Consider the following 15,644-nt stretch of genomic DNA (forward strand, 5'->3'; position numbering starts at 1 on the left):
TTTTTTCGTATCCCCGAAATTTCTTAACCGATCCTTCGTATCCCAGTCACCACTTATCCACTATGACAACACAATTCAGCTACTCACAGAACCCCACTACTATACTCCTCATACTCACAACAAGTATGCCATCATTGTTGCTTATTATCCCATTTGTCTCTCTATTTATTAACATTTTGCCGACCTCCTTGGCGTGTACATAAGTATGAGTGGAACATACAAATAACAAAATATGGCGCAATCTAGACCTCACATTGCATCATACATTACTGTCCCACATCAAATGACCTTTCAGGTGATATCAATTTGCACCTTTTAACTTAGTCCTTGCCACATATGTCCTTGGCTTTTGACCTTCTAATTACATAAATTGCAACACCTATGGTGACATTTCAATTGCTTTGTTGTGTTTGAGTTTGTCATGTTACTATTCAATACATCATCCTATACATATTTATTTTCTTGTGTGATATATCACAGGGGCTTTTTCCTGACATATAAAGCAGAAGGATAGTGGGGATCTGTTTTGGAAATCCAACCCTCCTTTTGTCAAAACTACATGTCTTTTTTTGCATCCGTGGAGCAATGGTTCCTGAATGTTTAGTTATAAGTTCATTGAATGAGGTGTCCCACCCTGCCCATAGCTCTTGTTTTCTGGAGTCCAAAATTTCCAGCACTGAAGGAGTTCTCCAAGATGGGCACCATGGGCAGCTGTTTTGGAGCAGTTCCTTCTCCACTGTCTACGAGCAGGCTTTAGAAAGAGATGAGGCAACAAACAAGGCAGTCATCAATTTTTTCAACCCATTCTCCCATGCTCAAATAGGATTCTGACCCCTTTTATTCTTTCAAGAGCTGCTTCACTCTTCTGGAACCAGTCCAAAGCTAAAGAGCCCAGTCTGTCTGGCGACTATGTCAAACAGCTTCAAATATTCCACTTTCTCTTCCTCTCTCTGGGCCTGAAACCCAATAACAAAACAGTGCAGATAACTCCACACCACACATACACACAACCATTCAAGTCTTCAAATCACAGTGTAACAGAACTAGTACCTGGTAATAGATTAAAAAGCCTTAATAAAACACATACTAAATCATTCAACCCACTTTTGAACCCCAACCACAACCCCCTGCTAATTTGACTCAGAAGATTCTATGTGGGCCCTCGGTATCCACTGGGTTTGGTTCTAGGAACCCCCGTGGATACCAAAATTGTGGATGCTCAAATCCAATTAAATACAATGTCAATAAAGTAGCAACATCAAGGTAACACGAAGACAGCTTTTTGGAAATTACTTATTTTTAAAATATTGTTCAAACTAACAGATGCTTGAATGCATGGATAAAAAATCTTTGGAAAAGGGGACGGACTGTAATCCCTGTACTGTGTGTTTACAAGACAAGACCAACTCACAGACACTAGCTATTAATTGAAGGTCCCAAGCCGGCTGTTGTCAGGAGCAGATATAACCCACTCCTAAAAGGTCCAGTTGGTGCCCCATAAATGCAGCCTTGGCACAGCTTCTGGCCGCTTTGGGGGCATGCGTCATCTAAACACCACAGCCCCAAAATGTTCAGAAACCGCTTTAATTGGCCTGTGTATTTTGGGCCCATGTCTTATGGACTATGTGATGCTTAAGGCACTTAGCTATTCCTTTTAATTATTTCATAAGAGAAATGATCCACTTGCCAAGAAAGGCACATAAAGAAAACCAGGCTGTGGTTTGTTGAATTCTGGCTTGATACTGTGTCTGAACTCTATAAACTGTGGTTTGTTAGCCATTAAAAAACTATGGCAGGTTACATACCGCCATTTGGGACGTCCCCAGGACGTCCCACTTTAAAAAAGGGGTGTCTCTTCTAGACGCCCCTACTCCTGTTACGGACTCTGTCCATAACAAATGGCGGCAGCCGTTCCACATGGCCGCCACCATCTTGACGTAGCGGACGCTGTGCATCCGCACGTCGTGCGGTGCTTATGACGTCGCGAGGGCGCCATTGGCCCCTCGCGACGTCATAAGTGCGCCGCAGGAAGAAGCTCCATTTTGGAGCTTCTTTTTTGCTCCGCGAGGGAGTCGCGCGGTTTGGCTGCTGTGGCTCCCTCACGGAGCAAACAGCAGTGCTGGCAGACCGCCGCAAAGCGGCGGTCTGTAAAGCACCACTATTAGAAGTCATAGTTGAGACTTGGTTAACAACTCTACCTTCTTAAATCCAAACCTACCATATATATTCATGCACACGTTGATCTCACGTATAAGTCGAGGGAAGGTTTCAGGGTCAAAATCCTGGATTTTTATATGACCTGTGGATAAGTCGAGGGTAAAACTTAGGGGGCTATAAGGAAGCACAGAAAGGGGGAAATACCACCTCCTTCCCTTCTTCTCCTTCTCTGGACCTCTCCCAACCGAGTCCCAGATGCTGGAGGAGAGGTTTTAGAAAGGAAGCAAGTGGATTTAAATGGGGAGTATTTTCCATATGAAGCCAGGTCTTGCAAAACAGTCTGGAGGGGGAATGTCTTGCAAAACGGACTGGAGAGTTGGTTTTAAATGGAGAGTTTTTTCCATAGGAAGCCATGTCTTACAAAATGGCCCAGAGAGAAAAGCAAGTGGATTTAAATGGGGAGTTTTTTCCATAGGAAGCCAAGTCTTGCAAAATGGACTGGAGAGATGGTTTTATAAATTGGGAGTTTTTTCCATAGGAAGCCAAGGTCTTGCAAAACAGTCTGGAGGGGGAGGGAATTGGTGTTCAATGGAGATTGGGGCATCAGACTTGCTTGCTTTAGGACCTAAACACTACTGGTGTATTGACCCTTATATAAGTCTATCCAGAATTTTAGGGTCAATTTTGGGGCATAAATTTCTTGACTTATAGTTGCGTATATACAGTAAAACCATGGCTTATCCGTTACTTGTTTCACCACATCCTTAATGAAACAGAACAGACAGAAAGCAACAGAATCTAGGGAAAGCAAAATGATATTGGTTTAGTTGTCTGTGGCACAACTCATGCATAAAGCAACACATCATGACTAATGTGAAGTACGGCTTTAGTATGATGTACAAATACAGCAAGTTAAAAACACTGATTTTCTAAGAGTTGTCATTGTTGCTGTTACTTTATTTTGTTTTAATTAGTAGTACAGAAGGAGATTTTTGAATATTGGAACTAACTACAGTCAGCCTTCTTTATCCACGGATTCTTTATCCATGGATTCAAGCATCCACGGCATGAAAATATTCCCAAAAAATATAAAGTAATCTTAATTTTGCCATTTTATATAAGGGACACCATTTTACTATCCATTGTATTTAATGAGACTTGCAGATCCACGATTTTGGTTTCCAAGGGGAGTCCCGGAATGGAACCCCAAAGGATACCAAGGGGCCCACTGTATATTATGAGTGTCTTCAGCTAGCTTGTCACACTAGTCAAATAGTCAAACAAACACAGGATTTCTTAAAGAATATATACTGCAGCCAATGTATTGTTTGTTTTACAACTTGTTCATGATATATTTTTCAATGTAATCTCATTTCCTAGTAAAGTATGTGTGTATTCAAGGTGGCAATCAGGGAAAGCAATTTAGGGAAAGACAGTCTGGGGCATCTGGCTAGGAGACTAACCAATCTAGTTTTGAGTTAGCAGCTAGGAATCAGCTGCTTCATGTGAAAACCAGCTTGGATGGCTGACAAAGGATAAGAAAATCTAGCAAGTCAGGTCTATTCAGTTAGCAGTAAGAAAGGTGACACCAATGGGAACCTACTGATAATGGAAATGCTTCTCTTTAAAATTACATTTCTTGTCCAAAGTTGATAGAAATGTTTCAGGAGTCTAATTATCAGCTTCCATTTAGAGACTTGGATGAACAGGAGGTGTGGGGGGGGGATTGTAATCACATCATTGTCTTTCTAATATCCACCTCAATAAGCCTTTTCCAAGTCCCTTACATTCTCAAAAGATCCGAAAGATTATCTGTGGGACTGACATAATGGAAGCATGCTATGATATCACAGTCAGATCTTGTCAAGTGAAAACCTAATAAATTAATGATCCTTCATACTGAAAAATGAAAATATCTGGGAATACTTTCATCTACAACCACTCAATGGTCAGGATCCATAAAGCCATGAACTAGTCAACTGAATCCAAGAAGTTTTTAGAGAATTTTAAAGAGCTCTGTTTCAAAAAGGGGGACAGCACTCAAATATCTCACTAGCATAAAACACAGCCCTGACTTTGTAAGAACAGAGCAGGACACTTAATAACAGGGGATCTTGAGATCTCTCATTTGTAGGGTCACCATGAGTCAAAGCTGACTTGATGACACATACGAAAAATAGCATATTTTGATCTTTTGGTCTCAACCAACTTTTTAGTATTCCAGTTCAAGATTCATACTTAATTTGGGCAGGTTACAGACCGCCTTAAGGGATGTCCTTAGGACGTCCCATTTTGAAAAAGGGGTGTCTCTTCCAGACGCCCCTTACCCTGTTATGGACAGAGTCCGTAACAAATGGTGGCGGCTGTTCCACATGGCTGCCACCATTTTGACGTAATGGACACTCTGCGTCCGCACGTCGTGGCCCGGAAGTGACGCCGCGAGTGCGCGCTTTGGCACTTGCAGCGTCTCCTCCGGGTTGCTGGAAGGAGCGCAATTTTCACGCTCCTTTGCAGCGCGGAGGAGTCGCGCAGTTTGGCTGCTGTAACTCCTCCGCGCTGCAACCGGCGGCGGTCTGTAACGGGCCCTATTTGGAGCCGATTGCTCCATATAGCAATTATGAAGACAGTGCTGTCATGCAGACCACAACTGCAAAATAAAAAATAGGAACACAGAAACAAGCTGACACATGTCAATTTCATCAGAGGTGCTCATTTCACTTTAGTAACTAAAATATAATCAAAATTATTATTTAATTAAATTAATGACAGTCTAGCCCCTTAATGATTCATAAAAAGAGAAGTCTGTTCCAGCAAAGATTTTAAATATTTTTTGTTATAGTGTGGTAGTATGAATTATTCTTCCAGTTTCCACAAATTTCACAGTAATAAAAATATACTTTGTATATGCAGTCTTGTACATGTAAGAGCTCAAGGGGAAAATAAGACTGCATGTTATTTTACATATTGCAATTTCTCATGCTAATATTATTGAACACCTTAAACTAGAAAACTAACTCCAGGGGACACAAATGCATGGCTGCATCAAGCCAATTTTTTTATTTCATTCTTGCTTTGCCTTAAGGACATTTCTGATTTATGGCAACCCTAAGGAGAACCTACCAAGTGGTTTTCTTGGCAGGATTTGCTCAGAGAGGGTTTGCTGCTACCCTCTAAGGCTGTGTAAGTGTGACTTGCCAAAGGTCACTCAGTTGTTTTCCATGCCCTTCCATGGAAGAAGTGGGCATTCATTCCTGAGCATATACAAACTTCAAAGTGAAATTCCCACAGTTAAATGCCAAAATAGGGCCTCAGGTTTCCCAAAATAGGGCCTCAGGTTTCCCAAAATAGGGCCTCAGGTTTCCCAGTGAACTACACCCATATCCATTTCAAAATAGAAAAGCAGCTGTCATTACTCGGCACTCATGTTCCTTTCCCCAGACTCTTAATTTAAGAGGCATTAGAACATAGCAACATTCAATTTCCATAGTTCGCATGGTATCAATTGTGTAGCACACCTCCCTCTACCCTTCCCGGATGGTTCTCAAGAGATCTGGAAAACAGGATGCAAATGATGGTCTCATCATTTCAAGTTTGCCTTCTGCCTTAGCAGAAACATCAAACAGAGGAATGTCTGTGTTTGGGACAGGGGGAAGCACAACTTCCCTCCACTGGGAGAGCTGCCCATTTATTATTGCTCTTTGCTCTCTCTTTTGTTACCGGCCCTTGAGAGTGTCTGCTCGTTTATACTCTCTCTTATATCACATCTTATATGTCTGAGTCTTTGGGGAGGATTTTGTCAAAAGCTTTCTAAGTATGAATGACTACCAGATCATCCCTATCTCACAAGCTTAAGAAAATCCAAAGAACTTGTTCCTGATGAAGTGCTTTGCAAAAGCCATAATGAATCTTCCCCTGGAAAACTCTTTCTCCTACATGCTTTCTCATCCTGTTTTAAATAACACTTTTCACTCAATTATGTGGAACAGATGATAAAAGGCATGTAAATCCCACACACGTAAATTCCACCCTGGGTTCCCTCATTTAAAATTCTGGTAACTTATTTCTTAAATTATGAACTTTGCATTCAAGATCTTCAAGCATCCAGAATTGCATGCTATCTAGCTGCAATGACATTTCAATCTGTCAATGCGTCCTAGATTTCATCTGTTCTCTGAATGCTACCCTGGAAAAATGCATGTCAGTTATGGATGCCCAGCATCTTCCAATGAAGATACAGACAGAAGACACACAGAGAAATAATTTAACTTTACAGAATCTAAAACTCTTGAGAGAAAAGCTACTCATAAATCTTGCAAAACATTTTAAATAGTTCTGTTGTGCTAAATATAATTGTTATGATAAGGGCAACAGCTGAAAAGGTTAACTCTGGCTGCATCCACACTGCAGAAATAATCCAGTTTGACACCACTTCAACCACCATGGCGCCATGCTATGGAATCCTGGGAACTAATTTGTTGGGGCACCAAAGCTCTCTGACAGAGAAGGCCAAATGTCTCGCAGTACTACCATTCCCAGAATTCAGTAGCACTGAGCCACGGCAATTAAAGTGGTGCCAGACTGGATTATTTCTGCAGTGCAGCTGCAGCCGTAGAGGCCTAACAATTACTACTGATAGTCTGTGAATTTTCAGCCAAACTATTACTATTACTATTACTCAAGAAAGCCAGCACAGGTTTCTTTCTTTCTTTCTTTAAATATTTTTTATTAACACAGTAACACTGTGTCCACATAACAAAATACCTATCTAAAACACACAAACATAAATTAAACAAACCTAACCACGCGTTTCTATCTCCTACATCTATGTCTGTTAAATGTTGTTACTAATAACCCCCATCTAGTCTTGTCAGTATTTCTTGAGTCATGACGTTTATCGCAACAGCCCTAAAAACGGGGGACGCACGGAACCAGGATGGGGCTAAGAACGGAGTTACTGTACACTGGAACGCCACCATTGCTGCCAGAAGTTCCAATCGCGTCCTATATCCTTCCAGAGGGCGCGTTTCTAAGAATGCTTTGGAACAGTTCTCAGAAACCGCGCCCTCTGGAACGGATGTAGGACCGGATTGGATGCCGGTAGCGGCGGCAGCTTCCAGTGTGCGGTAAACTTCGTTCTTTAGCCCCCATCCCATTCCGTGTGCGCCCCCGTTTTGGAACGCAACAGGCCTGTTTCAGGGCCATGCGATAAACTTCAGTGTTCTTCACAATATATTCCCCCTTTTCTTTGTTGTTCTTTCTATTTTAAGTGACTTTCATCTTTGTTCTAATCCCCTTTTGTTTGTTGTTTGTTTGTGGTTATTTTTATTAATTTGGCTTTCCAATTCTCTTTCCAGTTTCTCTCATTTTCCTCAAACTTATCTATTGATCTTTTTCAAATCCCCAACACAGGTTTCAATAGATGCACTGTTGCTCCAATGTCTATTACAAGTACTGTGGAATAAAAAAGCCTATCATAGGCCTCAAAGCCAGTTAACACATCCCTCTTTCACTCTAATATGAGCCAAAATATTTGGGTCTGGCGGAGACTACCAGCAATCCCAGCACTGTCCAAGGGCGTTCAGACATCATACGGGACGGGGGCGAGCTCAGGTGGACAGGCGTGTGAAGATCTGACTGTGAAAATCTCCCAAAATTAAGGAGTCTCTTCGCTGCATGGTTTTTAAGTTTCCACCCTCAGAAACAGTGACTTTCTAGAGAAGGAGTTTGGCTCTTTACAAGAAAAAACTGATGAGCCCCAGGCCAGAGAGAGATTTAGCCCCCTCTGTACTACTGTTCCCAGCTTGGCCTGACTCCATAGTTCATCCCCCCACAAAGAAAGAAAAAGGCATATTGGGAAGGTTGTTCCTTCTGCAGCACAGATCCGTCTGAAAATACTACAGCACTGACAGCATTCAGGATGAAAAAGGTGTGCATGATATGACTTAGCTATCAGTTGCGCCACAGACTTTAGGGCAAGAAAACTTTTAAAACACTTAAAACTGTTTCACAGAACTTCACCAGTAATAAGAATCCATTTTAAACAAAGCCAGAATAAAGAACATTGTTAACTGACATCAAGTTGCCTTCTACTTATGGCTGCCCTAGGAATGAGAGACCTCCAAGTCATCCTATCATCTATAGCCCTGATCAGATCTTCAAATTCAGGGCTGTGGCTTCCTTCATTGAGTCTATACAACTGTAATGCGTCATCCTTTTTTCCTACTGCCTTCTACCTCACAAAGCATTGTTGACCTTTCTAGTGAGTCATGTCTTCTCATGTTATGTCCAAAGTACAACAGTCTCAGTTAGTCAGCTTGGCTTCTAGGGAGAGTTCAGGCATGCTCTAGATCCATTTATGTGCCTTTTTAACTGTCCACAGTATCTGTAGAACTCTTCTCCGTTACCACATTTCAGATGAGTTGTTTTCTTCCAATCTGCTTTCTCCCATGTCCAGGTTTCACCAAGCACACAGAGAAATTGGAAATTTTATGGCATAGACAATCTTGATTTCAGTACTCCGTTATATATCTTTATTGAAAAGTGCATCCCTGTTTTCATCAAAGCTGATATACATAAACCTTTCTTTAAAAAATAAGTAAAGAAGGTGAATGTTTTCAATATTTTGGTACTCTGCAGTGATTTTGATCAGACCAGTCAGTTATAGACATCATCATGTTATTTGCTGATGCCATGCTTCATAATATTAATCACAACAGGTGCCACTTTTAATTCGAACAGGTGTCATTTTTATGAGAACAGAATGTGAAGCTTATAAAGATGCACGCTTTCTTCTGTAACCCATCTAAGAGTACATCTATGCCCCCTTCAATTGTGTGTACATGTACCTACACACACGTTCACACTTCTTTCCAATAGCCTTTTAAGCAACATATGTAAATTCAGCACCTCAGCTTGTATGAAAAAAGGAGTTACAGTTCAAGGATTTTTTTTTAGTGTGTGTGAAAGCTATATGCACTTATAATCCATTTTGAAAACATTTTTATTCTCTTCCATATTGCTATTTCAATACATTCCACACACTGCATTAAGAAAAAGTACAGTATTAGCAGCCCAAGCTTTAAAATCCTGTTTGAAAGTGTTGGGTTTGTTCCCCCTCATTTAACCATAAAACTTCCTTAACAAATTCAATTAATTAATGTTAATATCTTATGTCCTGAAGAGGGTGGTTAACAGTAACTTCATATGCTACTGGAAAACTATATATACATTTCTTTGTTTTCAGAGATTAATTTTAGCAACTTGTCTACAATGCTTTTGAAAAAAAAACTTAATCCAAAAAGCACTCTCTTCATTACTGAATTAGGGAAGAGTGATCAGAGGCAGAACAATAAAACCCTGCTAGGTGGCTCACATTGTCTGCATAGTTTCCCCTGGAAACGCACAATTAGGAAACAATATGAACAAAATATTAGAGATGTGTTCTTTCTAGGCATTTCTAGGTCATCCAGCACAATTCTATGATTTGCTTGGGCTGGAGGTTGACTAATGGTAGCATACAACAAATCAATGCAAGATAATGAGGAAAAACAAGACATCGTGAGCAGCCCCAAGGCAGAATGACAGACCCAACAGCTATTCATGGATAAGTAAAAACCATGGTAAATGAACCCCGCGTTAAATGGGGTTTTACTGTATAACATTCATTTAATCTTCTTTACTTTACCCCACAAACTCCTCCTTAAGCCCCCTCTTGTCTCTAAAGCTTGTGCAATATCTTTTATCATCTTACTTACAATAAAATTAATCATCTGAGAAAAGTCCCTAGGAATAACTATACCAAAAACAAGTAATAGAATTTGAGCAATACATACTGCCATGTTTAAAATACACTAGAGTCCATCTTGTCTCCCATTGGCATTATTTCTGACTTGAACCAGTTAGTTGAATACCCAGATATTTTACCAAAAATTTTAATCAACCTGCTCAAAACAAGCATTGACTGCTCAGGCTATGAAATGAGCAACAAAAGATGATCTATGAAAAGCGTGTTTTTAAGTGATAACTGACGCTCAATCCCTTGATCCCGGAATATCTAAAGCGCTGCCAAGGGTTTCAAGCACAAAAGAACATAAAGGAGACAGGGGACATCTGTGTCTTAACCCCCGCCGTGTAAAAAAGGATTAAAAAAACACAGTCATAGCCCATACTCTTTGTGCTGAATATACACTTTTTAGCCAGACAAAAATATTTTACGAAACCTCAAAAGCCAATACGAAAAAAATGGCCAGTGAATTTTTATAAGACTTTCTCCACACCTAATAAAAATGACTGGTAGATCAGTTCTAGCAGGGTTAAGCAGTCAAATTAACAACCAACATCAGAACTTCACTTATTCGGGCCTGTCTGGTAAGGATTTACCAAGATGAAATAAACTTTTTGCGATCTTAGCTAAAAACAGCTGTCAATATTTTATCTCACAGTAAGGATACGGATACAGGATGGTAGCACTGCAAGCATAGGCCTTATCAGGTTTAGTTCAAAGTATATAGGCATCATTTAATAATGCAAAGAGGAGCCAGATTCTAAGATATTTTGCAAAGTTGGAGTTGTCTTGGTGCTAACCAGTACTTTAAAACCAATTAGGGCCAGGAGACGTCCCACTTCTCATACTTGCTATGTTGCTGAAATTAGGAAATTACTCTAAGTTTAAAGATATTGTTGCTGTAATAGGCTAAGATGAGGAAGGTCAATATAAAAAAAGAAAGTCTCCGTATCCTGTTGGTAAATTTTATTGTCAAAGCTATGATCTGAATTTCTATCTGTGGGTGATGTATATTATTACTGCTTTTATTTTAATAGTTGAAATAACATTGTAGTGCTGTTGATGCTTAAGGTGACGCACCCAAATCTGTTGGGATGTTCCCCAGTTTAACGATATGCTTTGTCACAGACATGTGAAAGCAAATTCAATTATTGTGAGATAATATTATTCAATTATAATAATAATAAATGTTATTTATTTACCGCTATTCCAAAGATCATAGCGGTGAACAGCAAGTAAGCTAATGCAAGTAAGCTAATTTGCCCCCAACAGTCTGGGTACTCATTTTAGCGACCTCGGAAGGATGCAAGCCTGAGTCGAGCTTGGGCCCTTTTGCTGGTTCTGAACTCACAACCTGTGTTTTTGAGTGAATGGCTGCAGTACAGGCATTTACCCACTGCGCCACACCGGGCTTCTGGACTTTTTGCATGCTTGATAAAGTGTTTTGACAGAGAAACAGCAAATGAGATATAAGAGCTTTCAGTTGCTTGTTCATATATTCCTTTTTAATTTTTAAGTTTTTTTATAAGAAGAATAAGCAATGGCTCTACCTCCGAAGGGAAGCTTTACATGCTTCCCAGTCAATAGCATATGAAACTGCAAAGCCTTCATTCATTTTAAAATATTCCAACAGATCTGCTCCATTTGAGCCCTAAACTTTTCATCATTGAGAAATGAAACTTTAAATCACCAGAGGCTAAAGGGTTTAGGACCATTAGAAAAGTATAATTCTAGACAAAATGGAGCATGGTCTGATATTGTCAAGGATTCAGTGTTACAAATGTTCATATTTCTAATCAGAGATTCAGCAATTAAGAAATAATCTAACCTGAAACAATTATGGCAGACCAGAGAGATAAAAGTATTTTTCCTGTCTCCTCAGTGCACAGTTCTCATCAATTAAACCATATTCATTGATATATGTTTGTAAAGTAAATCTCACTATAGATTGTTCACTTGGTACAAACATATGTCCATCTAGCAAAGGGTCCAAAACTTCATTAAAATCACCATCAACTATCATTTGTATTCTAAGTCAACAAGGTTATTAAAACAAGTATGAAACATGTGTAGTGCATCACTGTTAGGGTCATAAACAATAAAAAAAATTAAGGATGTGAAAAAGGTGATGGCGGTAACCCCCTGTGTGGTTAGGATGTGAAAGCGGTTGCTTTTGAAGTATGATGCTACCAAGTCTATAGCAGCTGTCCATAGTGTGTATGAATAACACCTGTGGACTATGCAAGCATTTGAAGGAAAACTGCTGACAACTGAACAGAACTCCCAAACAATAATTTACCTTGTCTGCATCTACTTTTCCTTTCATAAATTCCACTTTCCAGAACTGCAAAGCTTGTTCCAGTGTTAAGCCAATGCCCTTTAGAAACAAGCCATACTGCATACGGCCTCCATGACGGAGATGATGGTTCTCACGCAGAGCTTTGTGCAGCTGGCGCATGCAGAGGGGAAATGATTTCACCGAAAGCTGAAACGAGAAAATTCATTTTCATTTTAAAGGCTTTTTGACTTGAAAATCTTACAGGCTGTACTGTGATCATTGCTTAAGTCTACCTAGAAAGGTGAACAGCGTGAGAAAAGAATTTATCCAGAGGCTATGGATAAATTTATTTTATAACTTCAATATGAGTCTAAGCTTTTAAGTTGAGTGTCTCTTTCTGTGCAAGGCATAAGATCAAATGGAACACAAATTTTCTAGTGAAAAATAGCCATCAGTATGGATAATTAATTATAAGTTTATAATATGGATTCTGATTCTATTTAAATAGTAGGTTTCCCACATCCAAGTTGCTGGGTTGTTGGGTGTCTTCAAATCATTACTGACTTATGGTGACTATAAGATGATTGTCCACCCCTGGACTGTGGAATGACCTGCCAGAAGATTCAAAAGCTGAATATACTGTCTGAATTTAAAACAGCATGGAATAGGGGGATGAAAAATGAAATGTGTTTAAAATCAAAAAGTTAAAACATGTTTCTTTAAGACCTGTATTTGAACTAGATTTGGAATATATTTCAAATTGGTGAAATAATTAAGTGAAATAATCAAATGAAATATAATTTACTCACTTTGAGACATTACTATTGTTAATGTACTGAAGCTGAAAATGTTCAGATGTGGCAATGGTTGCAGAAGCCTAAATTGGCTACAGCTGGAGTCCAGAGCGGCAGCCAGATGCTCAAGGCCAACTGAACTGGACTAAATGTAAATATGCTATGTCTTCAGTCTGAAGAGGGATTGGTGTCTATGGTGCATAGCAACTTGTATAGAAAGAGGCTGGGCTTAGTGGTTGCCTGATCGTAATTCTGTATATAAGCAAAAACGCTGTGCTGTGGGAGTTTGAGATAGTGTGGTGTGTCTGTTGGTAAGAGTTTTTGTATAGTGGTGATTAGCTCGTGTTATTTGAAACAAAGTAATATAGCCCTCTTAGGAGTGAACTGCTGGAGAGTGATTCTTTGATCTAGCAGCAGTTTCTCCAGGCATTCTTCAAAGCAAGCCAAAAGCTTGTGTTTGGAGCTTCGCTCTGTTCCTGTGTTGGAGAGATAGCCGACGTCGTCATCCATTTGCCACCAGACCAGAATCACAGGCAAGGTGTTTGTAGATTAAACAAAGTTGTTTATGGCAGAGTGGAAAATTGTTGTTGGGTGGAAGGGAAAAAAAGGAATGGAGGAACGCATTTGAAGGAGAAAAATCCAGTTAAAACAATAAGTCCATAGTTTAAAATTCATAATTTAAAAATCATCTGGATAGGCCTGCCAGAAGACACTGGTCTTTAATGCTGTTTTAAATTCAGGCACCGTATTCAGACAGAGTCCATTTGACTTTCAGTAGCTGGACAGGACATTCCTTCCACAACCACTCAATACCTGTGATGATCACTGCTAGTGGCAATCTCCCCAGAGGGAGCAGGGTTTAAAACTGTGGCTGGTCTGGTTGATCCCTTATTTCCGCCCCAATCTGGATGAAAATGTTCATAGCAGGGGTGCCCCTCCTTTCTGCGATCGCTGCTGAAGTCATTCCTGAGAGGTAAACTGCTCTCAGACATGTCTGCTTACCATCTTGTCCCATTGGAAGTCTCATAACAGCTCTTTGTATGAGGAGTCAAGCACCACCATCTGGAATCTACTTGAGAGAGAGGACTGGAACCACTGAAGCACAGTGTCTCCAATTCCTCAGGCATTCCTGAAGGATACCATAGTCAATGGCATTGAATGCTGAGCAATACAAAAGCACCAGAAAGGACATAATCCCCATCAATGCTCAGGCAAAGATCATCTACTAATTTAACCATAGTACTCTGAACTCAGTATCTGAAACTGATCTGAATTGGGTCTAGATAACTTTATTATCTAAGAGTGCATGGAGTTGAGAGATAACGAATTTAAATTTGCTTCAAACCCTCTTAAATGACATATCAAAAGTGGAGCAATACATCTATTCAACACTTTCTTTGGCTTGTTACAGACAGCCGGAGCGTGGCTTTGGTGCGACTTCTGGACTTTTAGGACGCATGCATCATTGAAAAACCATATCTCCACTGTGACTCGAAGCAGCTTTATTTTGGCTGTCTGTAACAGGCCTTTGTTATATTTCTATCTTACTTTTCCTTCAAACAAGCACATTTTATTTTGCAGATAATAATTATAATAATGGAATCAGCATATCCAACTGTCTCTGAATGTATACCATAGTTTTTGTGGGTTTTTCGGGCTATGTGGCCATGTTCTAGAAGAATTTCCTCCTGATGCTTCGCCAGCATCTGTGGCTGGCATCTTCAGAGAATGCTTGCCTGGAAAGGAGTTGGGTATAAATATACTGTGTGACCTGGGAAGGCAGGAGTGATTTGCATGTGGATTGTTCTGTTGCTAATGGCAGGCCTCAGGGTGGGAGGGTCTGCAAAAAAGGATTAGTGTCTGCTTGATTAGTGCTCATTGTCTGCTGGGAAACCCCTGACTCTGGGAGATTTCTCATTAGTATTTGTTGAGTCTTCATCTTGTTATTTTTCAGAACTGGAAGCCAAACCTTGTTTACTTTAAGGGTTTCCTCTTTCCTGTTGTAATTGTCCAGGTGTTTGTGGATTTCAGTGGTTTCCCTGTGCATCCTGACCTGATAGTTGTTGGCATGGTCCAGAATTTCAGTGTTTTCAAACAGTATTTTATGCCCAGGATGGGTTGTAACATGTTCTGCTACTGCTGATTTTTCTGGCTGACACAGTCTGCAGTGTCTCTTGTGTTCCTTGTGCAAACAAGAATCAAGGAACACAAGAGACACTGCAGACTGCATCAGCCAAAAGAATCAGCAGTAGCAGTAGCTGTCTTGATGCATCAACAATTCTCCTAACTTTTCCATCCATCCGTTGTGAAGCATGAAAATCTTCCACGATGGCACTCCATAAGTTCTCTCAGCAGGCAGTTTCAGTTTTGGTTTTAATTCAGCCATTGCAAAAACGTGAGAAGATTTTCTTTGGCTTATCTGGATTGCCAGCCACACCACTCTTGCATTTTGAGGCGATTATTTAATGACATAACCCCTTTGCCAGCATGAAGCAGTGTAAACAGCATGGCACAAACAGCACGAGATAGCACAAGGGGGTCTTTGCGTATAACTGAAACAACATAATAGGAATTTGCATAATATGTAGGTCGACTGTATGTTTAACTGGATACAGAGGCCATTATTCACTTC

General features: G+C 40.1%; 1 protein-coding gene across 1 annotated transcript in view; it reads right to left on the reverse strand.

Moving 5' to 3' along the window:
• The window catches only part of PRIM2 (DNA primase subunit 2), an 87,247-nt gene that overhangs the window by 22,188 nt on the left and 49,415 nt on the right, over positions 1-15,644 (reverse strand). Inside the window, exon 10 of the mRNA XM_042438125.1 lies at positions 12,240-12,425. Coding sequence (XP_042294059.1) covers positions 12,240-12,425 — 186 coding nt within the window. The remainder of the gene's footprint in view (positions 1-12,239; positions 12,426-15,644) is intronic.

Source organism: Sceloporus undulatus, chromosome 1, assembly GCF_019175285.1.
Source record: "Sceloporus undulatus isolate JIND9_A2432 ecotype Alabama chromosome 1, SceUnd_v1.1, whole genome shotgun sequence".
NCBI classification, from domain to species: Eukaryota; Metazoa; Chordata; class Lepidosauria; order Squamata; family Phrynosomatidae; genus Sceloporus; species Sceloporus undulatus.